The sequence below is a fragment of the Larus michahellis genome, chromosome 8 (assembly GCF_964199755.1).
Source record: "Larus michahellis chromosome 8, bLarMic1.1, whole genome shotgun sequence".
Lineage (NCBI taxonomy): Eukaryota > Metazoa > Chordata > Aves > Charadriiformes > Laridae > Larus > Larus michahellis.
The window spans coordinates 2,311,752-2,335,084 of NC_133903.1; the positions used below are offsets into that span (position 1 = coordinate 2,311,752).

At 44.4% G+C, this 23,333-nt stretch overlaps 2 protein-coding genes across 15 annotated transcripts in view; one reads left to right on the forward strand and one right to left on the reverse strand.

Annotated features, from left to right (window-relative positions):
- The window catches only part of CHLSN (cholesin), a 129,007-nt gene that overhangs the window by 46,344 nt on the left and 59,330 nt on the right, over positions 1-23,333 (reverse strand). Inside the window, exon 3 of one of the 13 annotated variants that reach the window (XM_074598752.1) lies at positions 18,400-18,479. The exons of the other annotated variants lie outside the window; for them this stretch is intronic. Coding sequence (XP_074454853.1) covers positions 18,400-18,441 — 42 coding nt within the window. The 5' untranslated portion in view covers positions 18,442-18,479. The remainder of the gene's footprint in view (positions 1-18,399; positions 18,480-23,333) is intronic. 13 annotated transcript variants of the gene reach the window in all.
- The window catches only part of GPR146 (G protein-coupled receptor 146), a 51,598-nt gene that overhangs the window by 13,366 nt on the left and 14,899 nt on the right, over positions 1-23,333 (forward strand). Inside the window, exons 2-3 of one of the 2 annotated variants that reach the window (XR_012588838.1) lie at positions 10,396-10,438; positions 18,341-18,400. The gene's annotated coding sequence lies outside the window, so the exon portion shown is untranslated. Of the gene's footprint in view, positions 1-10,395; positions 10,439-18,340; positions 18,401-23,333 lie in introns of those variants that run through there. The other variant, XM_074598736.1, reaches the window with a different exon arrangement.

Here is a 23,333-nt window from a genome sequence, read left to right on the forward strand (position 1 = left end):
AGTCAGAATTAAAAAAAAAACTAGACCAGAAAATACCTAACTTGCCTGGTTAGCGAGGTCTTTCAGAGCCGCGTCTCCATCCCGCACGCGTGTCTCCGTGACAGCCGGCACCACCAGGAATAAGCCCCAGCAGCACTTCGGTACCTTCGTTAGCACCGAACCCAGAGCGCGAAGGGCTGCACAATAATTAGAGGAAAGTGCATTTATGGTATCGGTACAGGCAATGCGTTTAAAAAGCTGTAGTGGCTCCACAGTAATTAATAACTTCTTGGGATAATTGTTCACAGAGTAGTTGGCTTGTGGTGACTCTCAGGCAGCAATCTTGCAGAAATGAGTAATTAGAAATGACTACAGTAAAACTAAACGGCTTTGCCAGAAGCATTGGACAAAGCATCATCCTTCAGGAAGAAATGATGGGTGAGGGTGCACGCTGCGCTCCCGCCGGTTCTTCTGGAAACTCTTAGCTGGGGACACCTTGGGCAAAGCTGCAAAGTGTGTTGAGCGCTGGTGGGGACACTCTGCTCCACACACACGCGCCCGGACGGTTCTGTGGTTGCGTGGTTGTTCAATGCCCATGTCCAGCAGGGCAGGTACCACTGAGGGTGGGAGGTTCTCCACGGAGGAACACAGCTCCTGGTACACGAGGTAGCACAGGGCTTCTTGGTGTCTTCTCTCACAAAGAGCAGTACTGTCCTGTTTTGGCAGCACCGAGTATCGCCACACTGGTTGGTTTGATGCGGGCATTTTGTACAACGCCGGGATGATTTGGGGAGCTGTTGGCGTGAGATGTCAGTAGGATGGATGGATGGCTTAGGCTTCCCAGCTTTGTCTCCTCAAGGCCGGTGCTCCTTTCTTCTCAGCTTTTGAGTGAAGGGAATTGAGGAGGGGGAAGAAGTGAAAATACATCTAGGGTAAACGTCTCATAATAATTCAGTTTTGAATGCTCATACAGCTCACATGGCTGACACAACATCACTCACAGTTGTGAGTAATTAAAAACTGTAACTCAACAGATAAAAAGTGTTTGTAGGCAAAACCACAATCAGCTCCTCCCTTCCAGTTTGTAAAACTGTCTAGTAAGGTCTGAACTTCTATATTTGCTCATATTCTATCTGAAGGCATCTCCGTTCAAATGGCTTCCTCCTTGCTCCCTGATTAAAGATAACATATGGGACGAGAAAGAAACGAGTCTCTGCAGAGCTGTAGAATCACCGCACGGTCAGCACTGAATCACTACAGAACCCTTTGGCAGGATCGTTATTGAAATGCTACGTCTAAGGCAGATACCAAACTAACCCAACCTCACCGTGCTGCACCCAACAACTGCCACACACGGAACAGAATCATGGAATCCCAGAATGGTTTGGGCTGGAAGGGACCTTAAAGCCCACCCGGTGCCACCCCCTGCCCTGGGCAGGGACACCTCCCACCAGCCCAGGTTGCTCCAAGCCCCGTCCAACCTGGCCTTGAACCCCTCCAGGGATAGGGCAGCCACAGCTTCTCTGGGCAACCTGGGCCAGGGGCTCACCACCCTCACAGCCAAGAGTTTCTTCCTAATACCTAACCTAAATCTCCCCTCTTTCAGTGTAAAACCCTTCCCCCTCGTCCCATGGCTCCCCTCCCTGCTCCAGAGTCCCTCCCCAGCTTTCCTGGAGCCCCTTTAGGGACTGGAAGGGGTTGGAAGGTCTCCGCGGAGCCTTCTCCAGGCTGAACCCCCGCAGCTCTCTCAGCCTGTCCTCCCAGCAGAGGGGCTCCAGCCCTCCCAGCATCTCCAGGGCCTCCCCTGGCCCTGCTGCAAAAGAATTCACACGCTCCGCAAGGAGCACTCGTACCCCGGGCGCCAGCTTGTCAAATGCTGTTCCAGTCTGGAAGTTCAGAAAGGAGAGGAAACATGAGCATTTTTCTACTTTAAGAAAAAAAGGGAAAACAAAAATCTTTGAATACAACTCTCTTTCTCAGCACTGTTTTCATTATCCCAAGTCGCCATAAGCCCATATATTCCTGGTTACTGAAATACTGGGGGGTAATGCAGGGGGGGAAATGCACTGAGAAAGTCAGAGTTTCTCTCTTTATCTCTCTTATTCTTACAATGTGGATGACGTAATGCAAGCACTTGAATTTTTTTCGGTTTGATTTACAGTATAAAAACCCAAAAATGACAAAAATACATTTCTATTTTAGTCTTTTTGGTTTTGCTATATTTTTTCATTACTTTATCTGGCCTTACATCTTAGGGATTCCCTTGCTCTGTCTGAAAGAAGAAAACTAGAGCGCTGTTACGCACACACGCAAAAAGAACATTTAATATTCAGTCCTTTCAGCTGCAAAATCGAACGCGCCCAATGGAATACAGAAAGGCACCAGCATCAGGCATACATTTCAGACACATTACACAAGTGATCAAAGAAAAAAGGGAAAAAATCTGAAGTAAAGCTACTGGCCTAACGGACTGTGCATAAACCGTTGAGTCTTTTGAGTGGGATAAATATGTTTCAGACTGTGCTGCTGATGTGACCTTTTAATGGTGTGAGAACGATAAACAAAACTTCTTAAGGATAGACAACAAACTATGAAGTCTGCTGTAACGTCTGAAGGCCCAAATAAACAAATACACATCTTCCTTTTCCTGCCAAGAGTGGACATCACACCAGTGCTGGTGACGGATGCTACAGGCTTGGGAATGCTGTCGCTTCTTCTGGACAATGAAACCAAACCACAGAAACCAGCGGGGGAAGCAGCCAAGTTTCACCACCCTCTTTGGGCATCACGGCCCTATAAATACCCCCCCAGCATCTAAACAAGGCTACGACCGTCATTCCCCTTGCAGGAAAATGATCAGTTGTACTACGCTAATAATACACTCCAAAACCCCGCGGAATCAGAATCCATTTTCATGTAATAACAGCAGAATGTGATTCCACACTTCAGTAATGACATTCTGCTGTAAATGCGCAGCAAAGGCGCGCGCAGCGAAGGCCGGGTAACGCAGAGCCAGAGAATTATGCCCAATCCAGTGACCAGGGAGGGCAGGGGAGGAGGAGGCGGGAGGACACGCGGGGAGCTGCCGTGGCCTACGCTGATAAAGGAGCTGGCTGGAACCGCTCCCCGCAGGAGCTCATTACGTACTGGGAGCACGATGCCAGCGCACAAGTGCTTAAAAATGAAAGCTGGCAACAGATATTCCTGTTATTTCGCTTGACTCGGGGAAAAAAATAAAAAAGATCATTCACACTGACAGCTTTGTCTCCATTCGTATCACGAAGAGTACAATATACAATATGTTATCACAAGAAAAGCAATCGCAAGAAAAGCCTCTTGATTTCATTTAATTTAAGAAGAGACAGAACTGGGCCAATTTGATATACCATCGTGACTCTGCTTTGTTTATCAACAAATGCCACGTACTACTGCCTATAATTCAATTTTAGGAGTATATTATCTAGCAGTTTTACAATCCAGATCATTTTAACTACTGGAAGTGATATAAACTTGGACAAGGATAACATTCAACATTATCAAACGGGAGGCATCAGAGTTATGATTTCAAGGCACAAGTGGTAACTGGATCGGAAGGCAAAGTTCAAGAAAACAGTAATACTCTTGTGTATTAACAGAAGGCCTGTTCTGCTCCGTACTGCACTACCCAAGGCCATTTCCTTCCTTAATATTAAAATTCTAATCAGCCTTCATTTCATCTACAGAAATTTATGACCTAGTCCAAGTTCTGCGTGTAGCTTTAGAAACAAACAGGCTTGGAATATGAGACCCGGCATGTTATAAATTCTTAATTCAACTATAAAAATCTGTAGATGCCCAAGCGGAGAATGTTTAAAACATGCCGAGTTCCTCCACACTGTGCAACACGGGGAGTTATCGCTACAAACGCTGCAAACGTCTCGGTCCCTAAATGCAGCTGTATTAATTACAGATTTGATGTTAAGAGCCCAGATATTGAACACTGAGGAAACTGGGCCCACTGCAGATGAAACGAGAATGGATAACTGTAACCACAAAAAGGAATTCTTTACCCGTTTGAGTTAAGCAGCGCTTTCCAAACTGCGGGGCGCTCGCTACGAGCAAGATGTGTCTTGTAAGCGCTGCCAGAAACCTGAGCACCTTCTCCCAAGCGCTGCTGCTGTTAAAGCCGGTGCCTTTGGCAGGAGCTCTGTTTGAGGACTTGCAGAATACTGAAAAATAAGCTGTTGCTTCTAAACAGAAGAAATAGTTAGCTCACTCAAACCCTTAGCTGGTTTTTTTTCTTTCGCTCCCAAAGAGACGCTTAGCTCTGACTTGAATATCGTATCTCAAAATTAAGCCAACAGCAAAGAAAAGGAAAAGGAAGTCTGGAGAATGGAACGAAAGCGTGTTTACTCTGCAAGGTAAATCAGGGGAACGGCCAGAAGGGCAGAATTATAAATCTAAATGCTCAAGTCTCCAAACAAAACATTAAAACATCAGGCTCAGGCTTCCAAGAGCAAACCCTGAAGAGCACAGGTCTGACGGTCTGTGTCTAGTCCTCCTGCCTCCACGCAGCTCGGGAGGAGGTATTTACAGCAAAAGAAACGGGTGGGCTACTGAGAACTGTGATGCGGCAACGTCAGCCCCACCACCTCCTCCGCCTTGCAAAATCTCTTCCATCAGAACAACACCTTCCGCCCATCCCCGGCTTCTCCATTCATGAGCTCACCGCCCTCTCTCCTGCCTTCCTGCTACAACCCTCACCTTGGTAATGCCGATTACTACTGAAAGACACAAAAATGGCTTCTCCTGTTCCGCCTGCCAGTGTCCCTGGGCCACAGCGTTGCCCAAGGTCATTTGGTCATTTTCAGTATTTGAAAAAATAGGTCATTTTCATTTTCAGGTCATTTTCAGTATTTGAATGCAATTTCCTCAATACTTTTCCAATCCGTAAAATCCGCCTGACAATTAGAAGCGGCTCCGCAGACACCCCGAGACCAATCCGCCTGCATCTTTGGATTTTTATCCCAACAAAAATCTTGGATTTGCCAAACGCAGCCCCGCGCACACACATCCCGTCCCAGCAGGTGCTGCGGGGACCGCGTGTGTTCCCGACGGCAGCAGCACGGCACCGATGGACCAACTGCCCCAAAATACCTTTGGGAAAGTGTCCCAGCCCCCCGACTTTCCGTTTAGTCTCTCTGGGCATTTATGAATAAACAAGTAAGAAAATTTACAAAATACCACTGCAAGCTGGCAATTCTAAAAAGTGAAAGTCAGGAATGTAATTAGTCCATGAAGTTTCTATGCTTAATTGCACAAGGTTTCTACAAATTAGAGCTTCGTTTATGTAACAAGTAAATGACAAAAACCTGACAGGACACACTGGAGATGTAGACTGACCTGCAGTGATGGGGTAAACATGCAGCCCCCCCCCGCCGTCTTGGGTGATTTTCTATTTTTTCTGCTATGTCTCAATTATATTTTTTTAAACAGGCCACAGCCATGGCAACGACTGTTTATTTTTTACATTTTTAAAGCATGCCATCGAATATCTTCAGAAAGGATGGGGCACAGCATTTATTCTGCCTACTTACTCTGGGTTAAGTTACTCTTAAAAAAAAATAAAATTAAAAAAACCCAACAAAACCCAACAAATAAGCCCCTGCTCAACTGCTAAGCATGTGAATTTCAACAGGAGACAGAAAGCCAAAGAAGAGCAGGGAGTTGAGAGGAGAGGACACGCATTGTACGTATGAACCTCGACCTGAGAAGTTTAGCGCTATATTAAATTTGTCTTGTCAGGGAAATTAAGATTTCTATAATGCAACAAGTTAGGCTAAGCTCCGACACTAATATTCGCAGTGACTTTATTGCGGAGAGCAGACGTAACGGCTACAAGACAGCAGTGAAGGCACCGAGTATCTGCCACTACAAACGCCGCCCGAGCCACTACAGGTCCTGCCTTTGTGCCGATCTACGCGTGCTGTAAGCCGGCGTAAAAACATTAATTGAGAAGCACATCAAGTCGGGCTTGTCAGCCCTAATATTTTCTGGTGATTTGAACAAGGCCAGAGAATGAGATAAGCATCTTTACAAATCCAGTTGGCTTTACTTCAAACCCAAGAGCTCGTTCCTAAGCTGCACAAGGACAGGAGCTCCCGTAAATATCCCAGTTTGACTGCAAAGCCAGCCCAGTTCTCCTCATCATCCTCCCTCCCGAAACCCGGCTGCAGCACCGGCTTTTTGGGAGCTCACTGTACAACATGCAATTATTTTTCTAAGAAATTATTTTTGCATCAGAGCCATGCTTATCTTAAGAACAATCTACCATTCTTTATTAAAAAAGTAGTGGTTTTTTAAGTTTACGCTAATGAAGTATTTTCATGGGCACTCATGAGTTAAAAATTATTCCAGCTTTCTTTGCAGGTTGTTTTTTTTTTTCTTTTTAAATCAAGCTGGTAAGCACTCCCAATTTACCAGTGCAAATCAGCTTAATTTGCTGAGGAGCTAAAACTTGGAGCGAACAACGGTATTTTCAAAACAAATACATCAAGTTAAAGCGAGGGCAGTTGTGGTTCATCTGCATCGTATGGCTCCAGATTTCAAATCTAAGCTAAGGAAACAGAGGTTATGACATCCCGCAGCTGGGACAAGTCCTGTTCACAAAGCGGCGTTAAATCAAGACCACTTGGCCAGTTCAGGCGGTTGCTTGTGTGGAAGCGAAAGATCCCCCGAGAGCATTAAAAAAAAGAGAGGTTTTGGTGTCCCCGCCAAACCCCCTTCCTTCACCGAGTGCTACCAGCGAGCGAGTTCCTCCAGAGCAGACGAGCGGGGAAGGCCGCTGCCAAGTCATTCCTACTCACTTATTTACATCCCATCACACACAACGGGAATTAAGCGCTTTGCAAAACACACGGGCAAGTTAATTACAAAAGCTTTTCCCATGCTAGGCAAATGCCAAGCAACTGAGCCCGGTTAGTTTTCCGACACATCAGTTTGGTGAGTTCACAGTTTGTTGAGCCCGTGCCCCATCCCACTACGCAAGAGCTTCTGTCCCCTCCCCGGGGGACACGGCGGCGGGGACACACGGCCGGGAGCCTCAGGGACTGCGGTACGGAGCGGGGAGCGGGGAGATAAGTGTTATCATTCAGTCTGGGAAACGGGACAGACAGAGAACTGGGTCTGCAAACATTGTTTTCCAGTAGCATTTTAAGATCTATTCACTGACACGATACGCACTGATAAAGTACCTGAGAGCTGATGTTTTCATTTATAACAGATGAAAAAAGTTTGGTTGCTAAATTTTGTGAGATAATACTGGTGGCTGAAATAGAGGGACCATTCGCTGCTTCCCCAAACACCAGAATAGCTTTTTTTTTCCTTTTTTTTTTTTTTTTTTTTTAAGTAGGGAGGAAGCATGAAACAGTAGTACTGATTGGAGTCTTTGACAACACTCTCTGGATGCCAATGTCATGCTGTGTAAACATGTGGATCCATTAGACAATTGTTGGAAGCAGTGACTTCTAAATTTGATCTAGTGATAGGACTCATGCTGTTTGGAAAAAAAAAAAATAAAAATACAGGGTTGCGAAACCACAGAAGGAAAACGTTTCAGACCTGTTAAAAAAACCAAAAAGTACAATGTGAACACGGCTGTACTGCATGCCCTGCGGATCTCGGCCTCGGGAGAGTCGTGACAGACCAAAAGAGAGACCTGAACTCTCGGCTCTCCAACCGTTCAGTAAGTTTATAAAATGTATTCCAACCTGGAAGGATAAAAACATTTTCAGAGAGAAGAATTTATATTCGCATGCAGAATATGAAAGATTTTCCTTGCTAAAAGACAACCTGCAAAACTGGTTTCTATCTGCTTCCACATTTCCAGTGCACGCGGCTGCCTGAACTAAGGACTCACTTATCTCTCTCATTTTTCTTAATTAAAGCACTGCAAAACTTTAGGTTGTGATTCAGAATTCTATATGATTAACAAAATACATGATTTGTATTTGTTAGAATATAAAACACAGGCCTCATGAATTAAATTATACATGACATATAACATTTAAGAACGCGCTCCGTTCTTCCAGCTATCTAGAAACACTACGCTCGTTCTTGTCCACCCTACAACTTCATTTCAGACTGATCAACCAGCTTTTTATTCCGCTCAAGTTGCTGACATTAAAAGACAAAACCCGGTGGGTTCGCCTTCCAGCGAAACTGCAAACCCACTTTAAGGCTGTCGCTAAAAAACCTCGTTATTCATCGCTGGGCTTAGAGCTGGGCAGAGCCGCGTGTGCCGCTCAGCGTTCCAGTTAGGATTCACGTTGTGATTTAATCATTCCTCCGACATCGTTTACTACATAAAAGAGACTGCGCTTCAACACCGAGGATCGGAAAGCAAGAGAATCACATCAATCCAGAACAGCGAGGGAGTCCCTCGGGAGGGAGGCAGGCCAGCAGATCCATGTTCTCCGGGGAACCCAGAGCCGGTCAGCAGCTTCTCCTGGGTGGCCACTGTGGGCAGAACCTTTCTCCAACCCACCCCAAGGGCTCCCTGAGCCCACGACAGCGGTCCCCATGATGCACATCTCCGTTCTGCACCTTGCCATGCGTATACATAAGTCTGTGCAACTCAGCCAGCTGAATTCAACGACAAGTCACACGTCTAGTTCTAGTCATACCCATCCACACGTGGGTAGGAGGCCACAGCCACCACCACAGCACTGAAGGACTGCGTTGGTCAGGAGAAGCCATCTCCTACGGCCTGTCCCTCCAGGGCTGGAGCTCCTGGATGTATTAGAGCTGCTCCACAGGAGAGGTATCAGCCAGACCTTTTCACATCCACCAGTTTAACTACTAAATCCTCCTTCCCACCTAACACACGCAGGAAAAGAGCTCTCCACGTCCATTTTCTGCTGTAATGCTCAGGGCAGCTGTCTTGCAAGGTCCTTGGATACAACTTAAATACGTATGGAAGTATAAACAGAAAATCTGCTGTTTCTTTGCGTGAATTTGTGGCACTCATTTTTGTGTTTGAGAAGAAAGGCCAGCCAGGGACTGTGACCCTCAGCCAGCCACCACGGCGTGGTCTTCAGACCACAAAGCCGGTGTTGGTTCATCTCCACCTGCGTGACACATCACAAGTCCCTTTCTCTTAAGATCAAGACCACATAATAACAGCAGTTTGCGATTCTATTTACTATTCTTCATCAAATTATGAAACCGAAATTACAAGCAAAATCCCGGCTGCGCTGTTTGTTTTTGCTGGGTGCCCCCACGGCAGCCACGGGCCGTGGAACGGGGCAGAGAGGGGCCAAGCGGAGCCAGGAGCTGGGGGCTCTGCAGCGACCAGAACCGGCGCTAACAGCAGAGAAAAGGGGAAGGAAAAACATGCCCCAGAAAGAGATCAGATCTTTTACAGACCATTATTGCACCTCTCAATAAAGCTTCAATATAAAAAGAATGAAGTGGCACAGGCCGCTGTCTTAAACCAGCTTTTTCCCCAATAAAGTATTCTGGTTCCTTCAAAATTCAGTCATAATTAAGTACCCTTGAACTAATTAATCTTTCTTTTTAGGGGAAAACTCATCTATTCTTAAAAGTTACCTTGTTCTCCAAATATTACTGTTCAATCATTTATCTACGCTCAAACACTTAAACCTATTTAATGCCTATATATATGTATATATATCTAGTCTTTCCTTTTACCGCAACACACAGGGAAATTAGTGCTTTACTTCATTTTTCTTCTCCTTTAGATAAGTTACGTCTGCGTATTGAAATACTGATTGCAAATTTTCAGCGGTCAGATATGTTATACTTTTCTTTTTGTAATTTAATATACTTGTTCTCTCTATTTCCGCCCCCCGCAGTGTGCAAAGGAGCAAATACATACTCGGCAACCCGAGTGAATTAGCGTAACGCAGTATGCCAAAGCCACTACTTCTTACAATCACAAACCAAACTGACATTTATCATAGTATCATATTACACGACAAGTATTTCATACCGGGACTGTTACGTGTCAGTTTTAACCCACCAGACATGACATTTTCAGCGAGGAGAAGGAAGTTATGTTTCTATTTTTAGATCAATCTACAGCTTTTATTCAAGATCCTCAATTGACCTCACAAATGTCATTAAAAGCATCAACGCCACTGCGATACGTTAATTCTGTCAGCTCTCCAGCCGCAGTCAGCTCGGCCCACGCGGCCACTCAACACCAACCACCACGAGCAATTACGTTATAGATTTTCTAATCACGGGATGAAAACTTTGTGTGTTGTAAATGCTACAGAGAGCGTGGTACAGGGAGATGTCAGACAAAAAAAATAACAGCGATCTGTATTTATCAGAATTGATGACATTTGAATTTCTTTCAACCACCTACAAACAACTGTTTCACCTTTTCTTTCTTTTCTTTTCTCCTCCCAGTGGCTCAATCTCAGACGGAACGTTCTCCTGGGCTGCACCTCCCGTAAGTACACCTGTGGCAACACGCTGTGACTACTGCTGTGTATGTCTGTTTCGCTAACCTACAACAGTGCAAATATTTACCAAAGTTGGGAGTTCTAGACCTGCTATTTACTTCTGTGAAAAGGCAGTGGGTCACCGAGGCCTCACTGAGGTGTTAGCTAAGGCAAGCAGTAGTCACTCCCGGACCGTCCTTCTGCTCAAAGATCACAAACCAGCCACCCAAGGAGTCTCATACAAAGACACAGCCAATTTACTACGTCTTTAGAGGTTTGTGAAATCTGGACTTTATGGAAGTGTCCCATGATCTTGAGGCGCTCCAGGGCTCCTTGCCAGGCAGGGCAACCTCTGTCATCCAGAAGAGCTGCAGAAACAGACCGGAGGAACATCAGCACTCCGGAGGTTTAACTGCCGTTATTTCTGCACACTGCTTGCCAGTCCATGTGCAGAAGGAACGCAGGCCGTAACGCTCTCCCCACCACCTCTACCATCGGGCCATCAGGACAGTTAAAACGGCCTGAAAGCCCACAGCCCACATTAACGATTTTCATATATCGACAAGGGCCCATCAAGGAGAAGGGGAAAGGCAAAAATAACACCCAGTCATGGAATCGCAGAATGGTTTGGGTGGGAAGGGACCTTTAAAGGCCATCCCAGTCCAAGCCCCTGCCATGGGCAGGGACATCTTCAACCAGATCAGGTTGCTCAGAGCCCCGTCCAACCTGACCTGGAATGTTTCCAGGAATGGGCCATCTCCCACCTCTCTGGGCGACCTGGGCCAGCATTTCACCGCCCTTAGTGTAAAAAATTTCTTCTTGATGTCTAGTCTAAATCTGCCCTCTTTTAGTTTAAAACCATTACCCCCTTGTTCTATCGCAACAGGCCCTGCTAAAAAGTTTGCCCCCCCCCCCCCCCCCTTTCTTATAAGCCCCCAGTCAGGCTTGGGCTAACTCTGCAAGGAAGCCACACATTTAAGAAAGCCAAAGAGATTAAAAGGAAAGAGGCACGAAGCTCATTTTTCCCTAAGTGGCGAACACCATTCATGTGAGCACTGGTGGTGCAGTGACCATCAATGCTCGAGGGTGTATTTGTGTGCAGCCTGAAGAACATGCTGGAGTGCAAGGGCTGGCACCTGCTCAGCCTGGTGGGGAGCAGGTCACTTCTTCACCCCAGGCTAATTAACGAGCAAAGGACTAGAAGCCAGGAATTACTTAATGTTAACAGCAGCTCTGCCAGTGCTGAGTGCTGTTCTGCTGCTCTCGGCAAGTCACTTCATCTTTTTCATGTCCTCCTACGGACCATGAGCAAAACATTTTTTGTGCCCAGTGCCCATCTCCCCCGTGTTTAATTCCCAAGTTAATATTCTAGTCATGAATGCACCGCCTCCCTTTGATAAAGTACAGTCAGTATCAATAGGTAACACTTTTAAAAAACTTCTTTCCAACTATTGTGAAACAGGAGCTGCATGTTTATGGAGTAGTTATTTTTTATGTCAGTTTACCATAGGGCCTCTTTAGCTACAAGCTCAGCTTAGAGCGGGAGGCCCCGAGGCATTTTTGGGAATGGAAACTTTTTGAGTTCAGCTCTTAACAAATTTCCAGCCCGCAGTATGTTTTTCATTAGTCTACATGGTGTTATAATAAATGATGCACTTCCTCTTTCATTTTATGATTTTTTTTAAACATGCAACAATTTTTCTGCGTCTGGTTTTTATTACTTTCAATATACTCAACCACACTAATCCGAGAGTCTCTGTATAATGACAGAAAGGATATATCGAGCAAGGCATCAGCTACAGCGAGACAAGCTTCTAGCTTAAATTCTTCACTGAAGGCTGATCATAAACCCATCGCATGTATGCAGCTCCGTGGACAGCCGTCCTTCCAGGGGCCATTGCTAAAAAAATAAAAAGTCCGTTTTCTCAAAACCTAGAGTTGGCCTAGAAAAGACTCCTCTAAGGTATATATGCCCGCAAGACACCCAACTAAAAAGGTCTGATCCCACTGGCCAGATAAAAAACATACAAAAACCTCCCTAAGCCTCCATGTAACAGAATTACAGAAAGGTCTTTTTTTGCATAAAGACCAACCTGATACTTCTCTGTATAGTTTTGAGCCCCCCAATACGGGAAAGCTGTCGATGAACTAGAGCAAGTTGAACGGAGGGACACCAGGATAGCCGGGGGCAGGAGCACGTGCCCTGTGATGAGGCTGAGGGAACTGGGCTTGCTCAGGCCGGAGAAGAGAAGGTTTTGGGTGGACCTAACAACCACCACGTTGCACCCACAAGAGGCTTATGGAGAAGACTGATTGAGGCTCTTTACAACGATGTATGGTGGGATAGAAAAAGACAATGTTGAAAAACAGTTAGATTCCAACATATACGAGAATTTTTTATTATCATTATTATTATTATTATTTTTATCAATAGGACAATCAAGTGTTGGAACAGGTTGTCCAGAGGCTGCACAGTCCCATCCTCAGGATTTTCAGGTTGGAAGGGACCTTGGGAGGTCATCTCACAGCCGATCCTGCTTTGGGCAGGAATTTGGCGAGATGACCTCCTGAGGTCCCTTCCAACCTGAATTATTCTATGATTGATTCAGTCCAGTAAAAAACAGTGAAGATTTTAAAGACCAGAAACAGAATGCCTCTGGAATTTATTCGGACTGTCTTTTTATCCTTTCTTGCTATTATAATAATAGTGGTTTGCTAATACTGTCGTGCAATAATTTTTTTTAAATAATCTTAGAAAAACAGCTGTGGATAGCGTTTAACCTCAGACTCTCAATTTCTTAATTGAAATCTTAATTGAAATCTTCCACCGATGGCTGTAGCTTTGAAGCAAAGTTGAGACAGGAGAAAAGAGGGCAAATGAAGTTTTACCTTAATGAGTTTTGGACATGCAATGACAACAGCCATCAATAAACTTCATAGCGAAACACCTGTGTTACAGTTAAAAGGCTTCTTTTTTAAACTCCTTCAGCTGTCTTTCCCTGAATGCAGCCGGTAGTGACGCTAGGTCTAATCTGTCCTAGGGTGAAGTACCAGGGTCCTCTGATTGTCACGTTGGATTCTTTGTATCGCAGTATAAATTGGCCCCAGCAAGTACAAACGACCTTAGAAACAGCAGGTATCAGTGACCCAAACAATATCCCAAATATTTTAAAGCTAGCAGTATAAACAAACCATGGAATAAGGGACACAGAAAGTTTCTAAATAAATAAATACACCAAAAAAAAAACATTTCAGAACGGGGTTCTGCCATTTCAGAATTTAAGTCTCCCTCCTAAAAGCACAACTACCCCCATTTAAATCAAGCCAAAGCTCTTTGCGCCATCCCGTCGTACCCCAAACTAGCTCAGTGAGCTCCGCAGGAGGTCGAAAGCAAATCAAGAGCAAATATATAGTTGATAGACACACTTTCTTTAAGAAAACCTTCTTTCTGTATTTCCCCTCTACACATAATTTTCAATAAGAATGTGTTCCCGGGGGCTGACAGCCGCAGGAGAAGCAGGCTACGCCACCAAGGAGGGATTCCAGTCAGACATCGCCATGCCAGCGTACTGCGTTTCATTTACAAACCTTTGATTTCTAAATGAATGGCAGTTCAAAGTACACATTAAACACAGCTACTTTTGCTTATGTATGTAGAGATTGTTAGAGATTAAGCCGCTTTTTAATTAAAGACTTAAGCGGTGTCAGTTTGTGATACCCTTTGAATTCGGTTTACGCAGATACACGTTCCACGATCACGCGGCAGCGCACTTCAAATACAGGCAGAATCAAAGAGATCTTCCTGAACAAAGCGAAGGAAAGCTCCTTTGTGGGATGGTTTGAAGCTGGGTACTACTCATCTGTCTTATACGGAAAAATCATATATTTAGCTGGAAAAAGCATTCTAAAACACTTCAAAAATAAACAACAGCACCGCAACCAGCCCGGCGAGACAGAACCCCCGGCCAGCCCAGGCCTATTAATTTCCGTGGGGTTTTGTTCTGCCTCTATCTATGCATCTGCCTGCCCAAAGTTAATTTGCAGTACCAAGGCCTAAACCAGATAATTTAAAAGCATTCTGGACTCAAATAGCCAGAGCTTTAAACACAGAAATGGAATTATTTCTAAGTAATTTTTCTCTCAGTGTCATACTTTAGAGCGACCGGAATATGAGAAGTACCCTGTTTCTCCACTATTCAAAGGTTCTTTATTTTCTTTTTTGAAAGGAAACGCAAAGATTAATTTAAAGCCATCTGATGAAAATAGCTTAATATTTACCTTCATATTTTGTTGTAATATATACTGAATTCAAGTGAAGTGATTTCAAAAATTATCCAGGATGCTTCTCATTTCAAGATGTTAAATATTGGCTCTTACAAATTTCCATTACACATTGTTTGACAATATTTGCTGCTCTGGACTACATGAACTGATTTTTAATTCTTACAGAGGTAACGATAATAAAATTTGTAGAAGTTGGGCACAGGTGACATTTTAGAATTTCGTACTTATTACAAGGCTCCCCTTCCCAGGTCATAAAGTTTAAGTGTAAAAAAATAGTTAGAACTGCTAAATGGACAAATTCTCTCCATCTTTTTTACCTATTGTATCATCAGCGCCAAAGCAAAGGGTGCTGCCCAGGAACAGGTACCCAGCTGGGACGCTGGGGGACGGACGCCAGAGCACGGCTGCAAAGGCAAAGGTTAACGGCAGCACGGGGTGATTAGCATGAAAGCACCGTTCCTGGAGCTTCACCTGATCCTAAAGGAAAGTCTGAGCACCCTTGTAAAAATCAGGTTTCCATTTTCAAACCATTTCTTCTACTTCTTTAATGTTAACAACACGAATATTGCATACAGAGAAATCCGAAAAATAAGAAGTAGTAGAAACCAAGATGCGTTGGACTGCTTCAGCAATAAGGTATAGATCCAGAGTAACCAAAAAGGCTTGAACCTCAAAATGGGCAACCGAGAGCTATGGCTGGCTCCTGAATTTTACCCGTTTTTTTGTCTGGAGACAGTGGGAGGCATCTCCCTTAGCCAGGAAGGACAAACTATCCAAGTCCGGTGGCATTCCTCGAGCAGCCCCGGCAGGCAGCGGTTATTGAGCAGAGGTCATTCAGCGGGTCTTTGTGCGGCTGCTCCAGCTCCAGTTGGATTTACTGGGAGCTGCTTATGTAACTAAGACAAAAGAAAATACCCGTTTCTGGGCTGTTTCCCTGCGCGAGGTGCGGGCTGCCCGAGGAAGGGGCAGAATTCAAAAGCAGTTTCCCTTCTCTTGCTCTTTTGGGCGTTTCTCTTTGAAGCGGCACCCGAAGCGGCTGCTCGTTCCCCAGGGCTGTAGGTAGCCTTTAAAGCTGTACTTCCCACCCTGCCAGCTTAAGTACAAGAAACATACAATTAATTAAAGCAAGTTAGTGGTGTTATTATTTCAGCCTTTTATTTCCACTCGGTGTCAGACTCTAGGACACAAGTTCTCTTTGTAGTAGGATTTCAGACACTGGAGAAAACGCTGAACTTTAAAGGACTGATGTGATATGGTTTGTGTAACACATGAACAATCTAAGCAAACCATTTAGCGATCGCTTAGAAGAAAAATTCCGTTTAAAATCTAGAAACAAAGAGTCGGACTCCACAAGGGCTCTAACTGCTTTGCAGTGTTACTGTGCTGTGTTTAACTGATGGTTTGTTTAACCCTTTGTTCTGACATACCTTTTTTTTTTAATAACTATTTTTTTTTCCCTAAAAAGAAGAGTAAGCCTAAAATTAAATTTTATATGGAATGATTGCAAAGTAGACTGGGTAGGAAACCTGTTTGTTAACAGAGAAAGGCGCCATTTACCTGCCAGATGGCTGTAATGCAACAAAAAATGCATCTAATGCTGCTTATAATTAGTCCTGGCCAAACACCACATTACTGGTTTCCAAATATTTTCCTGGTGTGGAATGTTTGTAAACCATCCTCTTGCACTGCTGCCAAACTCCAGGAACACTCTCCAGGACAGTTTTAGTCCTTAACTAAAAAAATATCCCCACATTATTAAGAATTATTATGAAGAAAAGCTTTCAGTGAATCTGTCCTATTGTAATGGCTCTCTCCCATTTCCACATAGCGTGTATGTTGTTTATTTTCATTCTTTGAGCACAGGATTTTATAGCCATAATTATCTCATTTTCTCATAGTACGAACAGTTCAATTTTTATTCATTGAGGTCAACATTTTTGTTGCAGTCTTCCTCTGTTTTTTTTTCCTTCCCTTTAAAACTTGATATTAACAACAAATACGATAGATTTATGCTATCCAAATACCTGTTGGGGTAGAGATTTATTAATAAATTGTATTTTCAAGTGAACATAGATCAAAAGTGGCAATAGTAAAATGGACAGCTGGGGAAATTATGTTTTAACTCCATTTCCATTCTCCACATCCTTTAAAAGAAAGTTTTTCAACTGCGCAACCTCATCTTAAAAAACATTTTTGTGCAGGGATTTTCACCAAAATCTGGGGGGCTTCAAGAAGAGATGTTCACTCGGGCAGATTTTAGAAGCTTGGAGCGCTTCATGGGCAGCTGGCGCTGAAATCCCGGCGCATGCAATCTTGCTGCTTTACATCCTCTCTAAAGGGCGGAAGGGCGGGAAGGCTGCATCCCAGCATTTGTTAAGGAAGAGAGTAAGGCCCTGGACATTTTCCCTTCTTATACATCTCCTCTCCTGTTTCTGCTGGCCTGTAGTCTGCACAAACGGAGCCAGAGGGTTAAAGCCCTTCCTCCATCCCCACCACCCGGGGTCTGCAAAGGAAAGAGCTGCTGAAAGCCTGGTGACAGGAAAAGGTCAGGAGCAGTGTATTATATTCTGTATGTTTGGATTAGCCCACAATAGCTAAATAAACTGATTTAATGTCTAATGACATTTTCAAACAATACCTAATAAAATTATCCAAAGTATGCAGGGACAAAAGATGCACAGAGACGCCCCGGAACACGTCTCTCATCCATCCACACAAGCAATGACCTAACAGTGAATTTCAGCAGTTTGGCCATTCAAATTAGAGGTCAAACACAAAGGAGCCCAAGTTAAAAAAACCTACTGACTAGAAAAGACCCAAACACTCCTGCCTTGCCCATTATTATCAGTCTCATTTGTACGCAACTCTCAGGTTTTGTCCTATGTTTTTAGCAGAGAAACACGCTTTTGAAACAGAATCACGGTCTTCTCAAAATGAATAAATAAAAGGCAGGCTACTGAAGCGCATCACAAGCTCTCCGTACTTTTGGAAAGCTTCTCTGAATTAGCTGGGTTAGCAGGTCTAAGGGATTTTCGCTAAAATCCACACCAGGCTCCTGAGTCACGTCAGCAGGGAAGGAGCTGGGACGGAGCCAGGTGCCATCGCTCCTCTCCCAGCCTGGTTCCCACCATTCCCGCCGGGATGGAGCCGGCACAAGGGAAATAACCTTGATGCCCCACTCTCAGCAGCAGGAATTCACTGCCAAGCCCCATACCAGGGTGCTCCTTTGCGCTCCGGGGGGAGACGGAGCTGGGGAGCGCAGCCCCAGGCATCCCTCAGGGGCGGTGGCACATCCAGCCACCGCCGCCACCGGTGTCACCAGAGCCCGGCTGCCAGCCGCCGCCGGGGGAAGCTGGTTGGGTGTCTGGAAGCAGAGACGCCGGTTCCAAAGGCTGAGTGTGTCATTAATGGGGCTCCTACAATTCTGGTTGCCTTTTTAAAGTTTTCCAGCAAAGTTCTTACCACCTGAAATACTGTAGATTAAAGCAGATTAAAAAAAAATGAAAGGGACTAAAAGTTGTGCTCATACAAAAGGCAGTTCTAAAGCAACTAATCCCAAATTTGCAAATAAGTCTTGCTTACTTCAGCTGATTTGCACATTCCATTTCCTTTTTTTTTTTTTAAAGTAATTACCAAAGCATTTTCAGACGCGCTATGACCAAACAGGAACTTGCTGAATACTCACACTAAGACACAACACAGATAAACAGTCCTGACTGGATCCCATTAATATCACATCCTCCTTCTACGCTCCAAACAGCAGCACTGAAAAACAAGAAGACGTTATCAGTGGGGGTGGCTGCGTTCCGGGCAATGAGCGAGGAGACCTTTGCCCACCCCGCAATCTCGGCACCACATACCATTTGTGCTCCTCTGAAAGCACCATCATTTCAGCTTGAGAGAAAAGTATACCGAGGAGTATTTCTGATCATCCTTTCATATGGACAACTGTTCTTTATAGGCAATTTATACGTGGGTAGCAAGGGCCCAAATGCACACCCACTACTTCATTAATGCCTCAGTGATGCTTCCACAAAACCACCGCAGCTCATAAAAATAATATCCTGGCAACCACAGTCCTAAATAACTACTTCTACTTTAACCTTGTGATTTGTTTAATCCAGCTAAAGCACCAACTCTACCTAAGTTACTCTATAGAGCACGCCCAATAGCTGAGCCTTTGAAATTCATTATATTGCTGAACAAAATTGAACAGGACTTACTAGTTTTTTGTCTTATTTGGCTTCTGTAAGTAAAAAATATTACCAGAACTGTCTATCGGTTCGTATCAGATGTGTGCCGGAAACACCTGCATCTCAAACCTGTGGTGACATATTCATTTGAACCACTACAAATTATTCCGTGAACAGAAATCTGCGCTGCTCAAATACAACTTTCGCATTAAGAGTTACTTCCGATTAGCAACTTTAGGACTTGGTGTTAATTCCATGGAACCACCAGCAACAAGAACTGGATTTAGCGGAGGATGGGCAGGAAACTGCCCTATTTCATTCGGCGCATTAACCAAGCCAATAGCAGCAGTATTCATCTGAAAATTAAGTATTAGTAAGTATTAATGTGAAAATTAAACTCCCAGGGCTTCGGTGATCCCTGCTGCTAGCGGAGGTGAAGGCAAGGTGCGTTAGGTTACAGCTGCATTTCACACGCGTTCCGGCCCCCGATCCACTGAACTTCTACCACGTGCACACAGAAACACGTGGCTTGTGTTTAAAGGCGTTTTAAGTATGGGCTAATTTTTGTGACGGGGCAGGTGACAGAAGAGGCCCCCCCTCCCCGAGGCTGGCACTTGCTCACTTCGCTATGAGCCAGAGGGAAAAAAAATAACTCATCGCAGTAAACCTCAAACAGCCTTTTTCACCGCTTTCATCCCGTCCTTGTGCCTGGCAGGGCCCAGGCTCTGCACGCAGCCCCGTGGCTCTGCCATGAGAAACACCTGGGCGACTTGTACAAGTGAGGATATTGTTAAAATTTGGACCTTTTTGGTCAAAGCACCACAGTCTCCTCTGCCCCACAGTTACCCCGAGTTACTCCGGGCCATCAGCCCCACGTGACAGTTACACAGCGTAACTGTGTAGGGGATTACGTATCTTTACATTCAAAAAAGCCTCGGGAAAAGCGTGCTAGACAAATCCGAGCAGGATAACGTGAAAACTAAGAGACTGTGGGCACCGCAGACTGAAAGGAGTGCTGGGGTGGCCCCAAGCAGTCGCCTCTATAAAACCCCGGGAGCAGCAGACTCCAAGGAGCCACGTTATTACCCTCTGCTCTCCCCCGGGACCCAAGGAGTCCTGTTCCATCTCCCCAGCTCGGCATTTTTCTCCTGCAAAAAGCCTACAGGGTAAAGTTTATGAGGTCTAGATTTCAAAAGGAAAGCACACTTCACCTTAAAATCTATGCCCAACTGTCACTGATATTTTCTCTAATGTAAATCAGCACAGTTTGGGGGTTTTGCTCTCGTGTTTCAAAATATAAACCATACATAACGGCTTAACCAAACCAATGATAAGCATAAAATATTACAACCCCTAAAAAAAAAAAGGGAAAAAAGCATAATCCTGGGCTGCCCCACATTGTCTCCTCATAGAAACATTACTTCTGAGATTAAAGAAGTGCATGTTTATTTAACGGTTTGACCAATCCCCAACAACAGAGCGTTGAATGGAAAATGTTAACGTGGGACCTACAGAGAGAGCCACTATGATATAAAGATCGTAAATAGAGACTTGGGCTTTTTTCACTTTAATGTAAGCAATAAAAGCTTAGCCAAAAGGAACAAAAAATAACTGAACTAGGCAAATACTTCGATTGTAAATACTGGCAATCAAAACAGTTCTCAGGTGTTAACCTAGAGTCTCTCTTAGAGCCCTGTTGTGAAGTTTTAGCTGATAAGATACCGTAAGAATAAAAATAAGCAACTCATGGCATAAAATAAGAGAACACGTGTATATTAGATAGACTGAAGAAAATACACATGCTACATACATGCCTAACACGAACAACAGAAATTCTTCATTCATTTTAGGGGTCAGCTCCTTTTTGGTTGGCAAGTAAAAGCATATATTACACTTCACTGCTTTGGGAAGGAAGGAAAACACATAAATTAATTCTTCATTACAGTTTAAAAAGGCAAATTATTTAAGGAGTGTTTGTATTCAAGCTGAGTAGACAGAATCATGACATTACACGCTTTTTATTCAAATGGAAAGAATTTACATTTACCTACCATCTCATTAAAGTAGGATGATATAGCAGTAGCGTTTTCCTTACACGTTTTCTTTCTTTTAATTAAAACGTTCCTTTTGAATGCTTAAAATAATTCTGAGGTTTACAGTGAAGTATTTTTTAAAGCACACATTGGCTCTTTTTCAGGTCTAATATTGGTTACTGGCTAAACTCTCCAGGCTTTTGCTAAATAGCGTTGTTTCTCAAAGGTGGGAAGGGATGCGACTCCCGACAACCACAGCTGTGATGAGCAGCTCTAAAGAAGTATCAAATTCTACTAATGTAATATTTTGGCCAGTTTGGCTCATTTTGCTGCGGGTTTATTACTCTGTTAACGCGCAAGGCTTTGCAGAATAGCTACTCCTACGGTAAAAATTCTTCTCTTGTAGCAGAAAAACTCTCCAGGTTTGATGGCAGCCGCGATTTGTCTCCCGTTAAGTAGCCACACTGAAGGCTGAGCTGCTCTCGAGCCGCAGTGACGTCCTTCCCCAAAAAAGGCCCTTAAACGCTTTTCCCGATGCCGGACAGGGGGTGCAGAGCAGTCCCCTGGCAGGATCGAGACCCTGTTTTCGCAGCGTCCCTCTGCGCCAGCGCAGCCCGGAGCTGAAGCTCAGCCCACTGCGTGTGTGTGTGCAGGGAAGTCCCACGTACGCAGAGCCGGTGCCACCACCGAGGGCGACGCAGCGGCGTCCCTGTGCCTTTGCTCAGCTCTGCCATTGCTGACTCCTACTAGGAGTGGCTCAGCTCCCCGGGAAGAGGGTCTGACCTGATGGGCAAAACGCTTCTGCCCCACAGCGAGGGACCCCGAGGCAGCGCCTGCCAGGGGAGAGTTAAGGAGTTCACCTTTCCGATCGCTTTCGGGTTCCGACAGCCTAGAGACGATTTACATTAATGCCTATAAACCTTGGATCAGTGAAACTCAACAGCACCACGGTTAGAAAGCAACGTTCAGTGTTTAGGTAACAGTTCTTTAGGAAAAACGTCACTGTCCAAATTGTTTTCATGCTACTACTTTTCCCTGGTTGCCCAACAGAAAGTTACAGCAGGCTCTTTCATACACCTACCGATTGTCATGCTCCTGTACATTAGGCTGGATCTCTCGTTTACTCTTTCTTTATCTATTGGGTATGTGCTTTTAAGTTTTTTATTAATTGCTCTAATATATGAGATCTCAGTGTTTCTGTGTATTAAATGTAGAAGTATAACAGTATAGCAGAGGAACTGATCAAAAGTTAATCTAATTAGTCTTTAATCAAGCAAAAAAGTTCTCAATGAAAGTGAGATACTTTGAATCTTCTATGCATAGCATAATAATAAACCACACAGCAAACCATACTGCAAAATATCACTGCAAAGCAGCTAAAAGCCACAGCAGTAACTAATTAACTAATTAATCACAATTAGTCTGCATTTTTGTTTCTATTATAAAAGAAGGTAAGCCAAAGGCAAGCTTCAAAACACCAAAAATTTCCTCATCGCTTTCAGCAGAAGCTTTGAATAAGCAGAATGACCGCTGTCCTTTCTAGCCTCCATACGCGTTTTTAGCAACGCTAATCACCACGATATTCGCAAACCTGGTTTCTACTGCACTTAGCAGAAGATCTGCTTTCCTTCAGGGCTCCGGCAGCTGAACTTTGTGTCCTTTTTCTATAAACGCTAAAGCAGCATGAAAAGGCAGCACGCCACTTCTCATGGCAGCGTCACGTCCTTCACGTATTTGATGGGCCCCATCATTCAAGTCAAAGCAGCAGCCCGTGGATTTCAACAGAAGCCGGGCTGACTCCCAAACGATGAAAAAAAGTTAATCAAATGTCTGGTCAGAGTGATTCATGTGAACGTCTATGTTTGTGGTCTGCACATCAGAATGATTCATTTCACCTTCTGTGTGCAGGAGCTGAACATCAGATAAGGGCTTATCAGAAGATTCCGCCTATTTTCCACAACCGCTAAAATGCGTAATGCTCATTTAAGTGAAGACAGGCTGGTAGGCTCCAGTGACCTCCCTACCAACTGGGGCTCACTGGTGGTATGCACCCTGTGCCTGCGTGGGCTACGTAAAAACAACCCGTTATCAATCATTACTAAGAAACTGGCTCTGTGACAAGCTAATTACTGCTCAGGATTCCACCCTTTAGCACAGGAGGAAGCAGATACATAAAATAAACTTATAATCAAGGCTCCCTACAGCTCCTGCAGTAACAAAATCTGCTACAGAAGTCGTGCTTTCTTCCTGTGGTGGACAAGATTATTATAAATGTGTGTACTGGTGGAGGACTGCAAGATAACTTAAACAAATCTGTTTAAAAACAAAACCAAGAAACAAAACCCAACCCAGTAATTGCCGAATGGCATGTGAATTGATACACTGCTATTAGT